Raw genomic sequence first — 20,995 nt, forward strand, 5'->3', positions numbered from 1 at the left:
AGGAGGTCACGTGTCTGTGTATAACTAGAGGAAATGGTTTCAGTCGGTGCTGCTCCCCTTAGTGGAAAATATCAGAAAGACCCGGCACATTTCTTAAACACATCAACATTACCAGCCTTGTTCAATTTTTGGCTATTAAATACGCCAAGGACTCGTTTTCGATGGTCGGTCAGTAACTGACAAAATGTGGACTTTTGTCATGTTATTATAACGTTTACACAGGTACAGCGCTAGCTGGTTAGCTGGTTGTAAGCAGCAGTCTGGCGGCGTTATTGGGACTGCGAGCTGCTTCATCGTTTCCTCGTTGACGTTATCGGGAACAAATCCAGGCGTTTGGTGTGTGGATGCGCCTGTTTTGGGATTTTAGTGAACATGGAGCTTTTTCAAGCTAAAGATCATTATATTCTCCAGAGCGGAGATTACGCGCTGTGGTGCAGCAGGAAAGATGGATCTCTGAGCGTGAAACCGGGTAATGCTTCATATTTCAGCCCTGTCACATCGTTACACTGTACATGATGTGTGTTACAATGTTTCATGTTCACTGGATACATTGTTGCCATTCTTGGCGCATAGTTTCTGAGCACGACAGAGCTTCAAAACAGACAGAAGTGATTTGTGTTCCTTCAGGATGAGAGAGATCTCTGAAAATAATTAGGAAGTTTAATATTTTAAAGACATTAAAATGTCTGGGTGTTTTTTTAATATATGCCAAGTTTACAAACACCCCTTTGTTGTTTTCATTAACCTACTTTCAGAGCAGCAGTGCGTGGATGACACGGGTGTAAGTTAAAAACCTCAGGATGTTTTGGCAGGATGTCGTGACAAATATTTTTATTTACACAAGGCATTGTAATGTGCAGGCGGAGAATGAATATATTTTTTGGACAAGGACGTTTAGATGTCAACTGTGAATCAGTTTTTCGTTCATTTAGCAAGGAAACCCATTTCGGTTTGTGTGACGTCTCTTAACTGGCCAGACAGTTGATCTACAGAGCTTATGCCACTACTAATAATAATAACAATAATGATGATCATTATAATTATTATAACACCAATAATAATAATAATAATAATAATAAATCCTATTATTATTATTATTATTATTATTATTGTAACAATAATAACAATAAAACAACAACATGACCGATGCTTAAACGAATCTTCATGATTTTAAGAAATTAAAATAGAGAATGATTTAATTATTTAATTATTCATCACATCAAGTCATCTTATTACTAAGTTAACCTATTTCTAAATATTCCGGCGCCGTTCTATTTTAATCCCCATAAAGATCTCACAAGAAAACGGTTACACAGTAAAATAGTTAAAAGTCAGGGTAAGTCATATGACTGTGGTACTTGAAAAAGTATATTTGGTCCAGAAACAGCAGAGATAGATTATCTCTTGTTTTCGGACCAGACATTAAAACCAGTACTTGCTACAGACTCCTCTGCAACCTTAGGCAAAGTTGAAAAATCTCCCATGAATAATTTTTTTTGTCTTATGCTGTTGACAAAATGCAAAATGTATCACTTTGATATTTTTACAGAGACCTTTTCACCAAAGGTTTTTATGATTTACCATGACAGGCATTAATAGTCACATGGCTTAGATGACTTTCTCACAAAACACACATACAGCTTTACCACACCTTTGAATGTGTCTACTAACTAATACTGTGAGTCTGGACCTTTAAAACTAGATGGACAGCTATAGTAATAATTTTTTTTGAGTATGTGCACAGCCTTTTGAATGAGTTCTTGCTGTTCTTTAACACGTGTGTGTGCAGCCATGCTGATCGGGTTTAGGTTGCAGTGCTGTTTCATTATTTAACTGGAAAAGGGTTTCCACTGTATGCATGATGCATAGATGCAGTCCCAGTTGCTTTAAAAGAATCACTAACAATATGTTTAATACTCCAGCACGTCAGGGTGAGGTTACACCACTGTACTTACTGGTTTACTTCTCGCTCTGCAGATTTTTCGTTATCTAAAACACAATACAGTAAATTACTTGAAGGTACAGGCTACTGAAGCTGTTGGGTTAAAGTGCAGTAATGTGCAGACTTGTGCAAGATGTATATAACTGAAATCAAATCTGGACTATGTTTGAATGTTACCTACTGATGGGAAGTTCAGTGACTTTCTATTAGGAATTGAAAGATGTTTAGACAATGCTTTTATTTTTTTATTTTTATTATATTGTAGCAACCGATCTGCTGCTTGCCTGGAACCCTGTCTGTTTGGGCCTTGTGGAGGGAGTTATTGGAAAAATACAGCTTCATGCCGGTAAGTCTGAAAGTCATATGCAGAAAATTATACCCCGATTGAGTTAATAAAGTATGAGAATAAAGTTAATTGATTGTATTAAATTCTGCCTTTTGTATTTATTAAAGGGGACATATCATGAAAATCAGACTTTTCCCATATTTAAGTGCTATAATCGGGTCCCCATTGCTTCGATTAACCTAGAAAATGTAAAAAAAAAAAGAAGGTCAACCCAGTAACTTATTTTGATAAACCATTCTCTGCAAGCATGTGAAAAAATAGGTCATTGAAATTTGACTCCCCTTGTGATGTCAGAAGAGGATAATAACGCCCCTTAATCTGCATTATCCAACCACACCACTGCCATTTAGTGCAGAGATCAGCTCATTTACATTTTAAAGGACACCCCAAAATGGCACATTTTTGCTCACACCTACAAAGTGGCAATTTTAATATGCAATAATAAATTATCTATATGCTATTATTGAGCTAGAACTTCACACATGTAGTCTTGAGACACCAAAGATTTATTTACATTTTTAAAAAGTCCTGTGAAATGTCCCCTTTAAAGGTGAGATCTGAGCATATGCATATTCACTGAAATTTGATTAAATAGAAGATTGTTTCCACTTTCCGGTCATTTTTGCTGCAAGTACGGTACCATACAAGAAGCTCATAATGAAAGGCACCACAAATTTCAACCTAATTTGGTTTAGTGTTATTTCATATTTGCTAATTTACTTGTAGTGATTTGTTGCTCATCTCCAGTTATCAACAGAAAAAAAAACATTTGGATGTGATAACATTTCAAAGATTACATTGCATGGAAATATGGCTAACGTACTGTTAGGCTAAAAATACTGAAATCAGATAGCCCGGCATTTGGAAGAAGAACAACTGGTGTCCGGAACTAACTGATATAGCCTTAGCAGATTAAGTTGGTGTGTGCAATCTTAAAATATGTTTTCTTCTTGCAATTTAAATTGCAGAGACAACTGTGTGTAAACTATTAATAGATCGACTTCCTGCAGAGTTTAATCATTGTGGCTCTGTGTTTGTGTATACTGACCAGGCGGATGCAGTAGCTTTGGGGTAGGGCCTGTCTGTTTGTTGACCAACAATGGCATATGGTGGTGGGTTTAGAAAACCATTTAAAATATAAATTATTTTTGGAATTCCCTTTTTAACAAATTTTGGGATACATCTTGGGATACATAATGCTTTCATTTCATTGTTCTGAAGCTGTTTTGAGAAGTGAGCCTCTGTGGTTTGTTAACAGATATACTTGGTGACATTGGTGTATTATGCTGTTGGTCTCTCTTCCTTTTTTAATGTCAGAAACGCAACGTGTAACAAGCATCTTTTGATGTATGCATTATGCTAGATGCTTTTTCTTTAATGTCTAAAATAATTATTTTGCTTTTTACACTGTGGTTGTATGCAGTTGAAGACTACACAAATAAATGAGGTATATTATGACTGTGTTGTAAAATTCATAAACATGAAATTTCTATATTATTTATTTGTACATGAGCTTAGGCTGTTCTTATTAAAATGTTCCACCCAAACATTGCAGAGTTGCCTTCTGCAAGGAGCACTTTTATCTGTTGATCTAATTTAAGCTGTCAGTGAAAGTGCATAATGCTTCAAGTCAAACTGAAGTCATTGTTATTAGAATATTTGCCATAGGACTGAGTCATGCTGGCTAGAGCAGGAAAAAATGAGATGTATTTGACACTTTTTCTCTCCCCACTTTGGGCAGATCTTCCTCTGGGGCTGATTCTGATTCGCCAGAAAGCGCTGGTGGGCCTGTTGCCAGGAGACCACAAAGTGTACAAGATCACCAAGATAGTAGTCGTTCCACTCTCAGAGGACGAACCTCAGGATCTGGAATTAGAGGTAGGTAATACATTATAAAAAAAAACTTTTGAAAGGTCTCATTGTACCAACTTTTTCCAAACTGGATTTGATTTTACTACGTTTCAATTTATTTAAGGGATAGCTCAGAAATAAAAAAAAGAGATGCTATCATAAATTTAAACGATGACTGTCAAAATTCTTAAAGGTGCCATAGAATAAAGAACTGTAATTACCTTGGCATAGATGAATAATAAGAGATCTGTACATGGTGACATATCGTGAGCCTTAAACGCGGTTGTTTCTTCATTCTTCTGTAAACCTCATGCATGCAAAAGAGCGCTGGAAAACAGGCCAATCTCAACATAACACAGACTGTGATGTAACAGTCGAGATGTATGGCCCAACATGTTTACTAATGTGAGCTACTGGCATAAGCATCAGAGCAGAGCCAATCAGAGCAGAGCTCAACATTATTATTCATGACCCTCCCAAACAGTGCAAAAATAGACAATTTCATTCAAAGGACAAATCATAGGGTTGTAAATGGACATGTAAACATTTTTCTGGATAATTTTTGCACTTTATACCTTCTATTTAAATATTAAAAAACAATTTAACATATTATTTCAATGCATTCGTTGGCACCTTTAAAAATTGCTCTTGCTTTACGCTAAAAATGCTAGGTTGTGTTAACCCATGGTTGTGTAAAAATGGACAAAACAACTATTGTCAAGTAAAAAATTAACCTGGAAAATATCCACATTTGACCCATTCATGGGTTGAAACAACCCAGCTTTTTGTGTGAACACAACCCAGCATTGGTTCATTTAAAGCCACACCGCGGAACTTTTTGGCCACTAGGGGGTGCTAGACATGTATTTTTCACGCCTAGCGCCCCTAGAGGCCACAAGCGCCGCAGCACTGTCGCAAAGAAAAAGAACTGGCCAACCTTAAAACTAAACTAAAAACTAAATCTTTAAAACGCTAAATGATCAACAATGATCAACGAGGAACTCGTGGCAGAAGCCATTTCTCAATCTGAAGGTGGCAGCCTCCGGATGACGTATTTCTAAGCTGCATACGTCATCAAGTTGAAAATTATTTCAGAATATTAACAATTATAAAGTTGACTATTATACTTAGTTAATGGTAAATTGTTGCAGTATGCTTATGACTTGCGAATGTAATGCTCAGTTTACCTTAATAAACCAGGCTTGATGACGTATGCAGCCTGCATATTTGACCTCCGGAGGCTGCAGCCTTCCAATTGAGAAACGACCAGAAGTATTTTCTTGCCTTTTTTGAAACAAATATTGTTACATCGTCTCTCTCTACCTCGCCACCAGGATTTTCCGCAATGGCGCTCGTATTTCCTCTCTTTTGTGTGAAAGTTGTCGCTCCAAATCCAAGTAAACCGATGTGTTTAGGTCTGCCGCTTTGTAATACGTCACGCGAGTTACAGCGGAACGCAGCAAATCAGAAGAGAGAAGCGCTGGGATCTGATTGGTGAATGAATAGGGTTTGGTTTTACACTGTGTGAGTTTTAGCAAGTTTGACTGCTATGGCATCCTGGATTGTAATGTAAATACCATAGACAGTAAAAGAAAGGTAAATACGTGAACACGTGAATGCAGCATCTGAATACAGGGAACTATATGCAAGATAATCGCCGTCATTTATAAAGAAGATCGCATTTATGTATGAATCAAGATCGTGAGTTTATACAAAAAATTGCCTTAAAGGGGAATCGAACCCAGGTCGCCCGTGTTATAGGTCCGTAACACTAACACGGATGCCACAGAGTAAAATAATAGGAGTTGCTCTCTACACTCCTTAAGTAGCCTCCAGCAAAATTCACGTAAAAAAAAACTGAGTGGAGGAAATTACGTATGCCGTAAAGCAGTCGAATTTTGTAGGTTTTTTTGTGCTCTGGTTACTACCCGAAAGTTTTAAAGTACGAGTAAAAGCGATACAGACCCCGTCAGGCTATGGTAGACATGTCATTCAACCTATTTAAAGTCTATTGAAAATTTATTATGAAGGTTGAAAAATTACATGGTGTCGCTTTAGACCGAGGAACTGGGTTTGTCCATCTTTTAAAACTAAATATGCATATGTTAAGGAAAACACCAGTTTTTGAATATTTTACAATGTTCTTACCTCAACTTAGACGAATTAATACATACCTATCTTTTTTCAATACCCTTAATCTTTGTACAGTGTCGTGAATGTGTTGGCATTTGGCCTAGCTAGCCACATTCATTCCTTGGGATCCAGACAGGGATTTAAAAGCCACCAAACACTTCCATGTTTTCCTTTTTTAAAGACTGTTACATGAGTAGTTACGCAAGTAAGTATGGTGGCACAAAATAAAACGTGGCGTTCTTTTAAGCGCATAAAAAATTAGAACTATGTTATATGGCGGAAGTTTGCGCGAGAGGGTGAGTAGTCAGGAGTGATGATGTTACTGCGCATTGAGATCGAAGTGCTGCAAAGTACTCTTCCAACATACAATATAGTTCTCATTTTTATCCACTTAAAAATCACCACGTTTTATTTTGTGCCACCATACTTACTGATGTAACTACTCATGTAACAGTCTTTAAATAGGAAAAACATGGAAGTGTTTGGTGGCTTCTAGATTCACTCCTGTTTGGATCCTAAGGAATGAATGGGGCTAGGCTAAATGCTAACACATTCACGTCACACTGTACAAAGAATAAGTGCACACATTAAAAAAAAGGTATGTATTAATTTGTGTAGTAAATAGTAAAATATTGAAAAACTGTGGTGTTTTCCTTTAATAGTGAATATATATACAGAAAGACAAACAGGTTAGTAACTATGTGTAGGGTGATCTGTTTCATGAAATGTAATTTTGTACCCCATTTCTGTGAATATAGAATAAAACAAGAGATGATTGTAAAACATTGCTACATTTGTAGTTCATTCATAACATTTCATGCACTAGATGTCTTTCTCTAACGTTTGAATTGTTATTTCTTATCAGTGTTTATGTTGGTAGAGATTGTCGAATGGATGATGATAGATTATACTGGACTGTTTTCCCAAATTCCCACTTGTTAGTGTGCCCAGTTGAGACTTACTGTAGGCCCGTGACAATACACTAGAAATATTTTAGCCCTCTTGTGTAGTGCATGGTTGACACACAATTAGCGGAAGAGTAGTGCTGTGTGTTTCTAAGCAGTTCCAGAGGAAGCATGATGTTTCTAAGGAATCAGTCTCTCAAGGGAGCCTCTTGGATTGAAAGGAAAAGTTAAAGCATGTAAGTGAAACAGTCAGTGGTGTTTAAGAGGTACTGAACTCTTGAATATTTGTCTTGGGTTGTTTGATTGTAGTTGTTATATTTGTTTATGGGCACATGATTTTGTACTGACACAAACATTTCTTGGCACCCTTTTGATTTAAATAGGCAATTACTAGAACAGCTTTGGTCTGATGGCAAGGAAGTATAGAGGTTCATGTATATTATGGATGAAATTGTATCGGCTACATGACCCTACCTGTAAAATCTCAGCTAAAGTCATTTTTGTGATTTACTATTTTCTACATAAAATCATCCTACATAATATGAGGAACATTCTGTGAAAATCTAATCTTAATATCTGTCATATTGACTTGAGTAAGGTAAAATAATTAGGTTGAGACTTTGGGCTGGGTTTTACAGACAGGGTCACACATTTTTCAACCTGGCTAGTAATTTTGATCGTATCAGATACTCTCAGCAACAGCATTTTATTGTTTACTATAATATTTCAATACGACACTGTTTCTGTCATTCTCTTTTAGCTTTGTAAAAAGCACCATTTTGGAATCAACAAGCCAGAGAAAATCACCCAATCACCGGATGAGTCAAAGTTCCTGCTGAAGACACTGAATCAGATCAAATCTAATGTTGCTGTTCCCATGAAGAAAAAGGTTTATAGATGGGGTTTAAAATACAAGTTGATTTAAATTAACGTGAAATTAAAATTCAATTCAATTGTCCATTTATTCATGCTCATGTTGTTCCAAACCATATTATACAAGTCTTTCTTTCCTCAGTGAAAAACATGGATGTTAAAGGATTAGTCAATCCAGATAATTTACTCACCACCATGTCATCCAAAATGTTTTTGTCCCTCTTTGTTCAGTCGAGAAGAAACCATGTTTTTTGAGGAAAACACTCCAGGACCCCTCTCACCCCAATGGACTTTAATGGACCCCAACACGTAACAGTTTAAAATTGCAGTTTCAAAGGACTCCAAACGATCCCAAACGAGGCATAAGGGTCTTGTCTGGCGAAAGTATTGTCATTTTTGACAAGAAAAATAAAAAATATGCACTTTTAAACCCAACTCAGTCTCAAGGCAAGTCGTGTTGTAGTGACGAAAATTTTGATTGGTTTATTCGTGTTTGATGACACGAGTTTCCGCTGTTTTTCGTGTCTCTTGAGACGAATGTCTTTTTCGTCCTTCCCAGCACGAGTTTCTATTAGTGGCTGTTCGTGTCTGTGGCACGACTTTCTTTATTGTGTCATTTTATATTTTGTTTTCTCATCGTTCTTTTCTATTTTTTGACCATTGTCGCTTGGGGTTTGGGTTAGAATCACTTTCTGCGACTTCCGAACACAAACCCCCACTCAAACCCCAACTCCAGGCGAGAATAGTTTTAAAAGCGGACGAAAAACATGTAGAAACAAATGCATAAAATAACATCCTAACGCAAACCCGGAATCTAACCCTAACCCCAAGCGACAATGATTTAAAAATAGAAAGGAACGATGAGAAGACAAAATATAAAATGACACGATAAAGAAAGTCGTGCCACAGACACGAACAGCTATTGATAGAAATTCGTGCTCGGAAGGACGAAAAAGACATCCGTCTCCGGAGACACGAGGGGCAGCGGGAATTCGTGTCATCAGGCACGAATGGATTGATCAAAATTTTCGTTGCTGTGGCACGACTTGCCTTGGGACTGTGTTGTTTAAACCACAACTTCTCGTCTATCTCTGGTCCTGTGGTGCGCCAGCGCGACCCCACGTAATTGCATAATGCCGTGGAAAGGTCACGTGTTACGTATATAAAAACGCACATTTGCGGACCATTTTAACCAATAAACGGACACAAATGCATTAATTAGTATCATTCCACATACAACAATGTCGGAACGGTCCTCTTTCTCCACACTGTAAAAACTGGGGTGTAGTTTCGCATACATCCTTCGTGACCTCTTGACATGATGACGTATTGCGTGGGGTTGCGCTGGCGCATCACGACCGGAGATAGACGAAAATATGTGGTTTAAAAGTGCATATTTTTGTTTTTCTTGTCAAAAATGACGGTCGTTTCGCTGGGTGGGACCCTTGTGCCTCGTTTGGGATCGTTTAGAGTCCTTTGAAACTCCGTTGAAACCGCAATTTTGGACTGTTACGTGTTGGTGTCCATTGAAGTCCATTGGAATGGGAGGAATTCTGGAATGTTTTCCTCAAAAAACATAATTTCTTCAAAAAAAAAGGACATCAACATTTTGGATGACATCGTGGTGAGTAAATTATCTGGATATTTTTTAAGAAAATGGAATAAACCTTTAAGCAGAATGACAGCATTCAATTTTATTGCACAAAATGCAGTTTTTTTAACCCATAATCTTTTTTTAGTGTTATTAGGATTAATTATATATAATCATGATTCATATAAAATCCGCTGTTCAGTTTATGCACATTCATAGTTATAAAGAATGAAACCTCATTTTACCATAAAAATGAAGTTTGCACATATTTTACTTTAATCTGTTGGTTTAGTCTGATCTAATGTTAACTTGCCTCACAGGTCAAAGAGAACAAAGAGAAAGAACGTCTGGAGAAGCGGCTGCTTGATGAGCTCTACAAGATATTCATGGACTCCGATTCGTTCTACTATAGTCTGACCTATGACCTTACCAATACAGTTCAGCGACAGGGAGCGTTAGGCAAGTCAGATCAACCCCTTTGGAAAAAGGTAGAAGATCTTCAGAGCTTACAATGTTTTAGCATTTCTGTATCAACTTTACATTTCATTTAAATGACAACACGTGACTAAAATGTAATGAATAATGTGTGGTTATCACATACTGTTGCAGGGAACTGGCTGGTTTTAATAAGTGGTTTTTATTTTAGTTTTCTACAGGATGCAAATATATATTCATAGCCAAGCTTCATTTCTCCTTTCTTCAAGAATAAACTGTTCTGTTAAAACACAACCAGTATATGGTTTAAACAATAGAGTGCTTGCATACTTCTCTTATTAGTGTGTAAAGAGAGAAGAGAGAAAGGTAGTGGGTTTACCAGTACAAAAAAGGTTTTTAAGTTGTTTTACCACAAAAGTTGGTAATACTATAGTGTTTCTGCTTTGCTGTAGGTAAGCATTTAAGTTTGGTTTGCATCTAATAAAAAGGCTAAAAGTCCACGAATAAAGCAAATTGTCATCTTATTATACCACTTATAATAATGTGTCCCGTGATGTGTGTTGTTTGTCTTTTAGGTAGATGATAAATTCTTCTGGAACAAACACATGGTCAAAGACCTCATCGACTTGCCGGTGCAAACCTTTTATCATGAATTCATATAAATTTAGAATTGTCTGAAAATGGAAACTTGAATGGTGATGAAATTAAATGTCACATTTTGCAGGTTCCTGGGGTGGACCAATGGGTGATTCCCATCATCCAAGGCTTTGTGCAGGTAGAGGAGCTTGTTGTGAACTACAACGAGACCCCTGATGAAGAGAAGAGCAGCCCAGATACGCCTCCGGACGAACCCACTTGTGTGGATGACATTCATCCGCGCTTTACCGTGGCCCTCATCTCCAGACGAAGCCGCCACCGTGCAGGTACCATACATATAGGACATAGCAAATACATTTCATTAAGTGTTCATATCTTTATAACATTTTTTTTGTGATTTCCACCAAAGGAATGCGGTACAAGAGGAGGGGAGTGGACACAGATGGACATGTGGCCAATTATGTGGAGACAGAGCAGCTAATCCATGTGCATAGTCACACACTGTCCTTTGTACAGATACGAGGCTCCGTTCCTGTATTCTGGAGCCAAGCTGGATATCGCTACAACCCTAGACCGAGGATAGAGAAAGGCGAGTCGTATTTGTGTAATCGAATCTCTCATTAAATGAGACTACTCACAGCTCAGTCTAGCACTTCTCTTTATGGAGAAGCTATCCTTTTGAACCATCAGTATAGTCATTGTATGGAAATGTTTTTTTCTGGAAATGGGAAGTTGGTGTGCTTTCATGTCTTAATAGTCTGCGAGGCTGTTGGGGCTATTGGTGCATGTTTAACTTTTTATCATTGTAATAGTGTGATTTACCTGCAGCGTTGCTGTGTTTCTCACAGTTTTGTTTGATATTGCAGGCGAGAAGGAAACCATGCCTTATTTTGCTGCTCATTTTGAACAGCAAGTTGAAATTTACAAAAAAATGGTAAGGTGTGCTTTAAGTATAGCAACGTTGTGGAGTATAAAAATGTGACTCTTGTCTGTGAAAATCCAGGCTGAAGTCTAATAATAAAATTATGGGATTAAAAGCATCAGGGTTAATGACGTGACGTTAATTATTTTGTGTTCCTATGGTTCAATTAAATGTAAAGGAGTTAACATTTCAAAATAAATTTGCAGAATACTTGCATACATTCTCTTTTTTTGAGGACCAAGTCTAAAATTTTATTTGATAAAATTTATATATATATATATATATATTATCAAATAAAATAAATAAAAATCTCGTTTTTTGGTTGTGCATTCCAATTAATATCAATGGGCTTTGTGCCCAGCCGCACCGCATCCTGGGCTTCGGCCGGCTCCTTGTTTCCTGTCTGCCATTATTGGACAAACTTATTAATCCAGGTGTGTCTGATTATTGTTGTTGTGACTACTGAGGTCAGGCACACCTGGATTAATCAGTTTGTCCAATAATGGCAGACAGGAGGTAAGGAGCCGGCTGAGGTTCGGGAGGTGGTGCAGCTGGGCATATAGCCAATTCAACAGCAGTTGGTTTGTTTTGATTTAAACCTTCATAACTTAAAAAATTTTGAAAACGGATTTATCTCGTTTTGCAACAATATATATACACAAACTTTTATATTTATTTTATTCTGGCTTTATTTCATTTTGACAGAAAATTTGGGGGATAATCACAAAAATGTCAATATGGTGTAATTGGTCTGTGTCAATTGGTGTAACTAATATTTTTTTAAATGAAAATATAACTATATTCATAAAAAGTGGAATAAAATATAATCATCTAATTTAGTGTAATATGATTTTTTTTAACATACATTTTTACATAATTTGTCAAAAATTATTTAGAAAACTGAGCTGTTTTCAGCATATGTCAGAATAAATATTACAAAAACGCATTAAATGTACATTTAGAAATAACTAATAAATTATATTTTAAAAATATATATTTTTATGATTACGCTTACATGCCATCAAGGTGGATACAATTTTTAATATTTCTCATTCTTTGTCGCAATTGCCGGTTACACCATTTGACATTTTTAGGTCCATTCAGTCTTAACTTTCATAAAAATGGTGCAAATGTATTATTTCCATTCAATTAACATGTGAATTGAAATAAACCTGATGCACTAGTTAAAACTAGTTTTTTTTTATTCTTTTTTTTTAATTTCTCATCTTGCTAAACTGTTTTTGTCACTGACACATCAGTGTTTGATTTTAGTCATTCATTTTAATATTAAAGATATCAGAGTTATATTTTCACAGATTGTTCTTTAAGTGATGTAGTGTGATTTTATGGAGCAACAGTAAATCACAAAAAAATACTTAGCTTGATTTTTACAGACTGGGTCACAAATATGTATATTGTGTATAAAAAGCATCAATATCAGTATTTCTGTTTACAGTAATTTACAGCTCATTTTGTCTCTAGGTTATCATTAACTTAGTCGACCAAAATGGCAGAGAGAAGATGATTGGAGATGCGTTTCTCAAACAAGTGCTTCTGTACAACAATCCCAACTTAACATACGTTTCATTTGATTTCCACGAGCACTGGTAAGTGCAAAGAAAAACATCAGGCCTGTGTCAGTGGATGAACCAGTCTCAAAATCAATTGATTTTTTGCTTTGTTTCTTTCAGTCGAGGGATGAAATTTGAGAATGTGCAGACTCTCACAGATGCCATCTGTGACATCATCACGGACATGAGATGGGCATGGTGAGTCTTTAAAGGGCCCATATTATGCAAAATCCACTTTCACAAGGTTTGGACATAAATGTATGTTGGCAGTGTGTGAACACAACCACCTTACAATAAAAAATCCACCCAGTTGTCTTTTTTTAAATCCATATTAAACCAGAACAGTCCCATTAGACATGCTGTTTTGATTCTCTTGTTAATGTGATGTCACACTAACAAAGCCCTGCCCACGGCCACTGACTATGCTTTTCTGAATGTGTTTGTTAGCACGTTGTAGTTGCTCCCACCCACATAGGGGCATTTTGGACATGCTATAACAAATGATCTGTGGGGTATTTTGAGCTGAAACTTCACAGGCACACCTGAGACTTATAATACATCTTGTAAAAATAAAGATCAATTTTCGCATCTTGTTAGTGTAGCCCTAGCAGGTTTATTACAATCCATCTTTGTTTTTGCAAACAGGGTGGACCAAGCGGGAGTCATCTGCCAGCAGGAGGGCATCTTCCGTGTTAACTGCATGGATTGTCTGGACAGAACTAATGTGGTACAGGCTGCAATCGCCCGTGTAGTCATGGAACAGCAGGTATAGATACTCGCCTTTGAGCTTGAAATGCACTGAATGGATAAACTTATACATAATGAAACTATGTGTACGTTGCTCTGGATAACAGTGTGTGCTAAATGCAGTAAACAAACATGAGTTATAAAGGAGCACTGCCACACCATGCCCACAGAATATTGCCCAAAGCCCAAATTGTCTTTTGATCTGTTTGTTCCAGCTGAAAAAACTTGGTGTAATGCCACCCGAGCAGCCACTACCCCTCAAGTGTTACAGGATCTATCAAATGATGTGGGCCAACAATGGAGACACAATCAGCCGTCAATACGCTGGCACAGCAGCCCTGAAGGTACACTGACAAAATGCCTGCCAAAGATTTTAAGCTGTTCTGTCTGCCAAGTGCATGTACTATAGTATTTAGCCAGCAGATAAATCAGACATAAACCTTTCCCATTTAGCGCATATATTATATAAAGATATATTAGGGCTGTCAATCAGACAAAATATTTAGTTGTGGTTTATCAGATAATTTTGTCTTCATTGCATATAGCTTTATGAAAACTTAATCTTTAATGTGCCAGTGTGTTATTACGCTTAACATTTTTTGCTACAGTACAAGGAAAATCTTAATTTTTAAACTGCATGAAAGCAAACACTAAATTTAGGATTGGCAAATAATAACTTTTTCCATGTTGTATGTACTTAAACTTGCATGCATAAGTATTTCACAGGCTTGCCGTTTCATTTTAATGAATAATGTTTCATTATGGGTGATATAAAAAATACTACTGAAAAAGTGGTTGGTCACCCAGTAAGCATGTAGGCCGAACATTTCAGTCTGTCTGATTTTTTTTGTATGATCTGTCACGTAGGGAGATTTCACACGGACAGGAGAGCGAAAGTTAGCAGGCGTGATGAAGGATGGTGTGAACTCCGCTAATCGTTATTATCTGAACCGATTCAGAGACGCCTACCGGCAGGCCGTCATTGGTAAGAAAACTTTAAAACTTTTTTATTTGATTTTGTGATTAGTTCAACTCCATTTTATGTAAGATTCATCATGCTAACAGTCCAGCTCAGTACCTCGTCTTTATGTGTTTTCCAGACCTCATGATGGGCCATCCAGTAACAGAAGACCTATATTCCATCTTCAGTAAAGAAAAGGAGCATGAGGAGAAAGAGAAGGAGAGTCAAAGAGGAGCGCAGGAGCAGGTCAGCCTTTTGCTGCAGACGTACATGCAGCTGCTGTTGCCTGAAGATGAGAAGTTTCATGGTGGTTGGGCCCTGATCGACTGTGATCCAAGGTAAAAGCACAATGCAGGTTGTCATTCTTTAACAAAGGAATTAAAGGGAGTTCACACTGGGTTTCATTCGCTAACTGAAAGTGTGACAAGTATGGTAGCCCATATTCGAAATGTGAACTCTGCAATTAACCCATTCCAGTGAGCAGTGAACACAGAGACACACACTGAGCAGTGGGCAGCTATCAATGCAGTGCCCGGGGAGCAACTGGGGTAAGGTGCCTTGTTCAAAAGCACCTCAGTCGTTTTATTAAAGGGACACTGCACTTAAATATGCTCATTTTCCAGCTCCCCTAGAGTTATAAACATTTGATTTTTGGCGTTTTGGAGTCCATTCGGCCGATCTCCGGGTCTGGTGGTGCCATTTTTGGCATGGCTTGGCATAATCCATTGAATCTGATTGGACCATTAGCATCACGCTAAAAAATAACCAAAGAGTTTCGTTATTTTTCCGATTTAAAACTTGACTCTTTTGTAGTTACATCGTGTACTAAGACCGACTGAAAATTAAAAGTTGCGATTTTCTAGGCAGATATGGCTAGGAACTATACTCTCATTCTGGCGTAAAAATCAAGGACTTTGCTGCCGTAAAATGGCTACAGCAGGCGTAGTGATATTACGCACTGCCAGAAAATAGTCCCCTTGGTTACTTTCAATAGCAGGGGACTATTTGCAGGCGCCGCGTGGTATCATTGCGCCTGCTGCGGCCATGTTACGGCACCAAAGTCCACAACTTGGTCATTTTTGAGCGCGGTGCTACAATTCTGGTCAGATTCAGTGGATTGTGCTAAGCTATGCTGGAGTTGGTACCGCCAGACCCGTAGATCGGCTGAATGGATTCCAAAATGGTAGAAATCGGGTGTTTAAGTCTGGGGGAGCTGGAAAATGAGCATATTTTCAAAAAGATGTGGTATGTCCCTTTAAGTGACCTTACAATAAGTTTAAAAGCAAACATAAAGTTTGACCCTGGACCACAAAACCAGTCATAGGGAGCACGGGTATATTTGTAGCAGCAGCCAACAATACATTGCATGGGTCAAAATTATACATTTTGCTTTTATGCCAAAAATCATTAGGATGTTATGTAAAGATCATGTTCCATTAAGTTATTTAAAAAAAGTTCTGTAAATTATCAAACGTTTTGTAAGTGGATCCCGTTTTAAGGAGTTCAGTTGGACAATATTAAAGGAGATTTTCTCAATATTTAGATTTTTTTGCACCCTCAGATTCCAGTTTTCAAATAATTGTATCTCGGACAAATATTGTACTATCCCAACTATATATCAATGGAAAGCTTATTTATTAGCTTTTAGATTATGTATAAATTTCAGTTATGACTAGTTTTGTGGTCCAGAGTCACAAATGATCTTGGTTCTGCATAAAAAAAATCATTTTTTACCTATAAGATTTTTGTCTGAAATTGTATTTAAACATTTGGCATACTACACATAGTTTAGGATTATTATTCTGTTTATACTTAGTATTTTCAAGCTTATTTTAAAAGAATTAAATTCTTAGTGTACTCTTCCTCCTACAGTTTAAAAGCATTGATTACGAGGTACATTTTCCTATTTAGTTCTATAATAACTGTTCTGGTGAAGGAGCAATATTTCCTCAAATCTATTGAGAATTTTTTGGTGGTAGTAAAAACTTACTGGTTGGGTTGGATTTTTCTGAGGTTGATTAAAGTCTTTGTAAATTACCTGAGGTTAACTCTGATCCTAATATGAGAAGCTTACTAGAGTGGTGAACTTTCACACACATCCCAAGATACTGTCTGTGTGAAATTAATCTCAGTACTAATGTATTTTTCATTGACTTAAGTTTTTGTCCTTTCACTCTGCTGTTTTTTTCAGTCTCATAGATGCCACGCATAAAGACGTTGACGTTCTTCTGTTGCTGTCCAACTGTGCATATTATGTAGCCTAGTAAGTACACGTTCTCTCACTGTTATGATAAATGAGTAATCATTCCCTGGCACTAATTTATTAACGCTTCTCCACCCCTGTTGCTAATCAGCTATGATGAGGAAGCAGACAAAGTCAACCAATACCAGAGACTCGGTTTGGAAGGTCTTGAAAAGATTGAAATAGGTAAGAACACATGAACACATAGATTCTTGACATGTTAAAGGGGACATTTCATAAGACTTTTTAAAAATGTAAAATAAATCTTTGGTGTCCCCTGAGTACATATGTGAAGTTTTAGCTCAAAATAATATATATATAATTTATTAAAGCATGTTAAAATTGCCACTTTGTAGGTGTGTGCAAAAATGTGCTTTTTGGGGTGTGTCCTATAAAATGCAAATGAGCTGAACTCTGCACTAAATGGCAGTGTCGTGGTTAGATAGTGCAGATTAAGGGGTGGTATATTCCCCTTCTGACATCACAGGGGGAGACAAATTTTCACATGCTTGCAGAGAATGGTTTACCAACACTAAGTTACTGTGTTGATCTTTTTCACATTATCTAGGTTGATAGAAGCACTGGGGACCCAATTATAGCACTTAAAAATGGAAAAAAGTCAGATTTTCATGATATGTCCCCTTTGATGGATTTATACTATGACTTGATATTCAGGTCCAGAACCTACTCTGTTTGGAAAACCTAAATACTGCTGCATGCGGCTACACTATAAGCATGGGGAGATAAGCGGTTACTTCCACACATTGAGAGCTGTCACACGCAATCCAGAGGATGATGGGAAAGGTGAGAACCGTTGATGTTATATTGTGATTTGTGGTGGCACTAGTTAAAGTTCTGCATTGTGTAATTCTGTGATTGACATTTTGGGTTAAGTTGGTAAAAGATATAACTTGGCTGTGCATGCACTGGTGCTTGAAGGGTTTTGTGTTTGTAATAAATAATTAATCTGTTCCTTTGGATTGTTTGAATTCAGACACACTCCAGTGCATCGCTGAAATGCTTCGTATTACAAAGCAAGCTATGGAGCTCGATGTCCCGGTGGTTGAAAAGAAACTAGAAAGGTAAAAAACTTAAAAAATTATTATTTTTTTTTTTAACTATATACTTGGTTGTTAATATTTAAAAAAATGCTTTGTTGTAGGAAACACAGTAAACCACATGAAGATATAATGGGAATACAAGGCAAAGCCGTGGATCAAGTCCTCGGGTCTGGTTTGGCCCAAGGCAAAAGTTTCCTCATGAACAAGTTCTCAACACTAAACCAGAAAGTAAAGCAGACAAAGACTAATGTCAACATTGGAAACTTCAAGCGACTAGGGACCTTTTCAAAGCCAGAGGTCAAAGTGAACTTCCTGAAGCCCAACATGCACGTGAACCTCTGGAAATCAGACAGCAGTTTGGACACTTCTGATGGTAATGCTGGTTCAGCAACCTTGAAAGACCGTAATGATGAACATTCAGAAGAGATTTCTTCCGATTCTGATTCATATCACTCAGACGAGCAGCCATGCACCACCGGCTCTCGGGAGAACGTAGACTACGTGCTCCCGAGCTGTGGTATCGTAGCATCGGTGCCACGACTTGCCAGTCGTTCCCAGTCTATCAGCAGTGTTGAGATTCCGGTACCCTCCATCATTCGAGTCACAGGCTGCGATAACAAAACCACAGATAGTTTAATGGTCTGCCAGGATGACCAGTCTCCAGGGGCGGCCTCAGAAGCAGAAGAGGCCATTCTGATCGATTTTGGGACACCCATTGATGCGTACTGCCACCAGTTTGTCCAGGATGCCACGACCAAACCAATAGAGGTGTTTGAGGAAGTGCCCCCAGCACCCAAACCACAAGCACCTCAAGGAACCAAAGCCCCCTCAGATGCAAAGCTTGGTTCTTCACTTTCACAACAACAACTCAATCGCCCTTCACAGCTTGAAGTGGATCCTACAGTTTCTGGAGGAAATCTTCTGACAGTCCAACCCTCTGCCACCTCATGCGGGTCACAAAAGAGCATTGAAGGCATTATTGGAGCCTCCCCGGCGGATGCCAACGGAAGTCGTGTCGTGTCGCCCTTTGCTAAGATCAGGAGCTCTATGGTTCAGGTTGCTAGTTTCACCCAAGCCGGACTTACACAAGGCATCAATTTTGCTGTAGCGAAAGTACAAAAAAGCCCAGAGCCGGAGGCTGTCAATGAAACTCAAGAAAATGAATTGAAAGCAATGTTTACACAGTGCCAGACCAGAATCATTCAGATATGATGTGGATATGCACTTTCCACCCAGATGTATTTTATTAGTGTTAAAATTAGACTTCTTGGCTTGATTTCACAGACAAGGCTTAGCTAAAGCCAGGACTAGGCCTTATAAACATGCATTAGAAAAAGTGTGTACCTTGAGGCATATTTTAAGATCTGTCAGTGCAAGTTATTTTTTAAACACGCGTCTTAGTCCAGGACTAGCCTTGAGGCTTGTCTGTGAAACCATGGGCTAGTAAAATAACTCACCAGTTTAACTAATACCACATTCCTAATCTCCCCCACAGTTTAACCAAACCAAAGTTTACAGCCAGTGTTTAGAATGTAGTACAAGCTTAACCTAACTGACTCCGAACCCTAAGCATCTATATAGCGCTGGTTTGCATGATAAGAAATAGATCACTTCAAGATAGATGAAGACAGGCAAGTTTTATTGCATGTCAAGACCGAAGACCTACATTTGTCATGTGACCCACTTTGAATTCTTTGGCTGCTGAAGCTTAGACTTTTTTTTAAATAATAAACAGTGGGCAGCTTAATATTACGCATTAGAAAAGTGAACAGAAAGTTACAGTCCTTATATTTGATGTGGTGTTTGTTCGATCCAAAATAGTTGTAGGATCTATGGTCAAATTATATTCAAAATGTAAGTATTATATATGTAAGTACTGTAGCAGATATGTGAGAACTGTCAAATTAAGATGTTTATAGACAGAGAATTATATTTACATGCTCTTAAGTTTATAATCATGGGTTATGGGAAGAGGCAACGCTCGGGTTCTTGGGCTCATAATGCACTCATGCAACATAAAAAGTGAACTTAAGCTTTTTTAGCATTGGTCTAAAACGTATTTATTTGTTTGAGATTATACAAAAGCTCATGTCTTAATCTTATTCTTCAATTGTACGCGGTAGAATAACATCACAGTTGCTGTATTAAAATGCTGAGTAAAAACTGTATGCAGGCAGAATTTTGCTGCTTAAACCTGAATAATACGGTGCGGTGTTCGAACATACTGTAGATTACAAACCATCTAGCCAGTTTTAGGGTTTTTATATGCATGACCGTTTTGACAAAGTTCTTATGTTTCCTTGTCTAGCAAACCTCATATGCAAGCCTTACCAGAATATTAAAGTCTATTTTTGTTATTTATATTTTAATTCAGGTTATTTTAAAGTTTTGTCTGCGGTGTAAATAATATGCATCTTTACCATGTCTTTACAGAGAAATTATACAGATTAGATCATGATTTGATTCTGCCTTAACATTATTATATGGGGGGTTAATTGATGCTTGTGCATTAAAGTCACAAATTCCAAAACTTTCTGGACACATATGATGGGCTGAGCAATGACACCATGATATCTTGTTTAAACCAGAAATATCAATGAGAAGATCAAATTGGCTTCTATGGTTTCTTCTGTAGGGCACAGTAATGCTTTTTAAACATCTCTTAAATTTACTTTTACCTCACATGCAGCATAGTTTGGCTTTGTACTCGAACAAGGCATTAGGTTCCACTATGCTCTTGAAACGCATACACGTTCAGACATTCCTGAAGCTGGTACGTCATTTTAATAAACTGAGATTGGACTAAGCTTTAATATAT

General features: G+C 37.5%; 1 protein-coding gene across 1 annotated transcript; it reads left to right on the forward strand.

Moving 5' to 3' along the window:
* Positions 1 to 48: 48 nt before the first annotated feature.
* Positions 49 to 19,897, forward strand: inpp5f (inositol polyphosphate-5-phosphatase F). The gene is made up of 20 exons (XM_055171220.2): positions 49 to 469; positions 2,208 to 2,288; positions 4,030 to 4,166; positions 7,938 to 8,066; positions 9,962 to 10,129; positions 10,652 to 10,708; positions 10,801 to 10,999; positions 11,083 to 11,262; positions 11,540 to 11,607; positions 13,078 to 13,202; positions 13,287 to 13,364; positions 13,812 to 13,932; positions 14,129 to 14,257; positions 14,781 to 14,898; positions 15,014 to 15,212; positions 17,066 to 17,137; positions 17,229 to 17,302; positions 17,792 to 17,920; positions 18,111 to 18,198; positions 18,279 to 19,897. Exons 1-20 carry the CDS (start codon positions 373 to 375, stop codon positions 19,387 to 19,389), a joined length of 3,360 nt encoding a protein of 1,119 aa, XP_055027195.1. The 5' UTR covers positions 49 to 372; the 3' UTR covers positions 19,390 to 19,897.
* Positions 19,898 to 20,995: the final 1,098 nt, after the last annotated feature.

This window comes from Misgurnus anguillicaudatus, chromosome 11 (genome assembly GCF_027580225.2).
Source record: "Misgurnus anguillicaudatus chromosome 11, ASM2758022v2, whole genome shotgun sequence".
Taxonomy (NCBI): domain Eukaryota; kingdom Metazoa; phylum Chordata; class Actinopteri; order Cypriniformes; family Cobitidae; genus Misgurnus; species Misgurnus anguillicaudatus.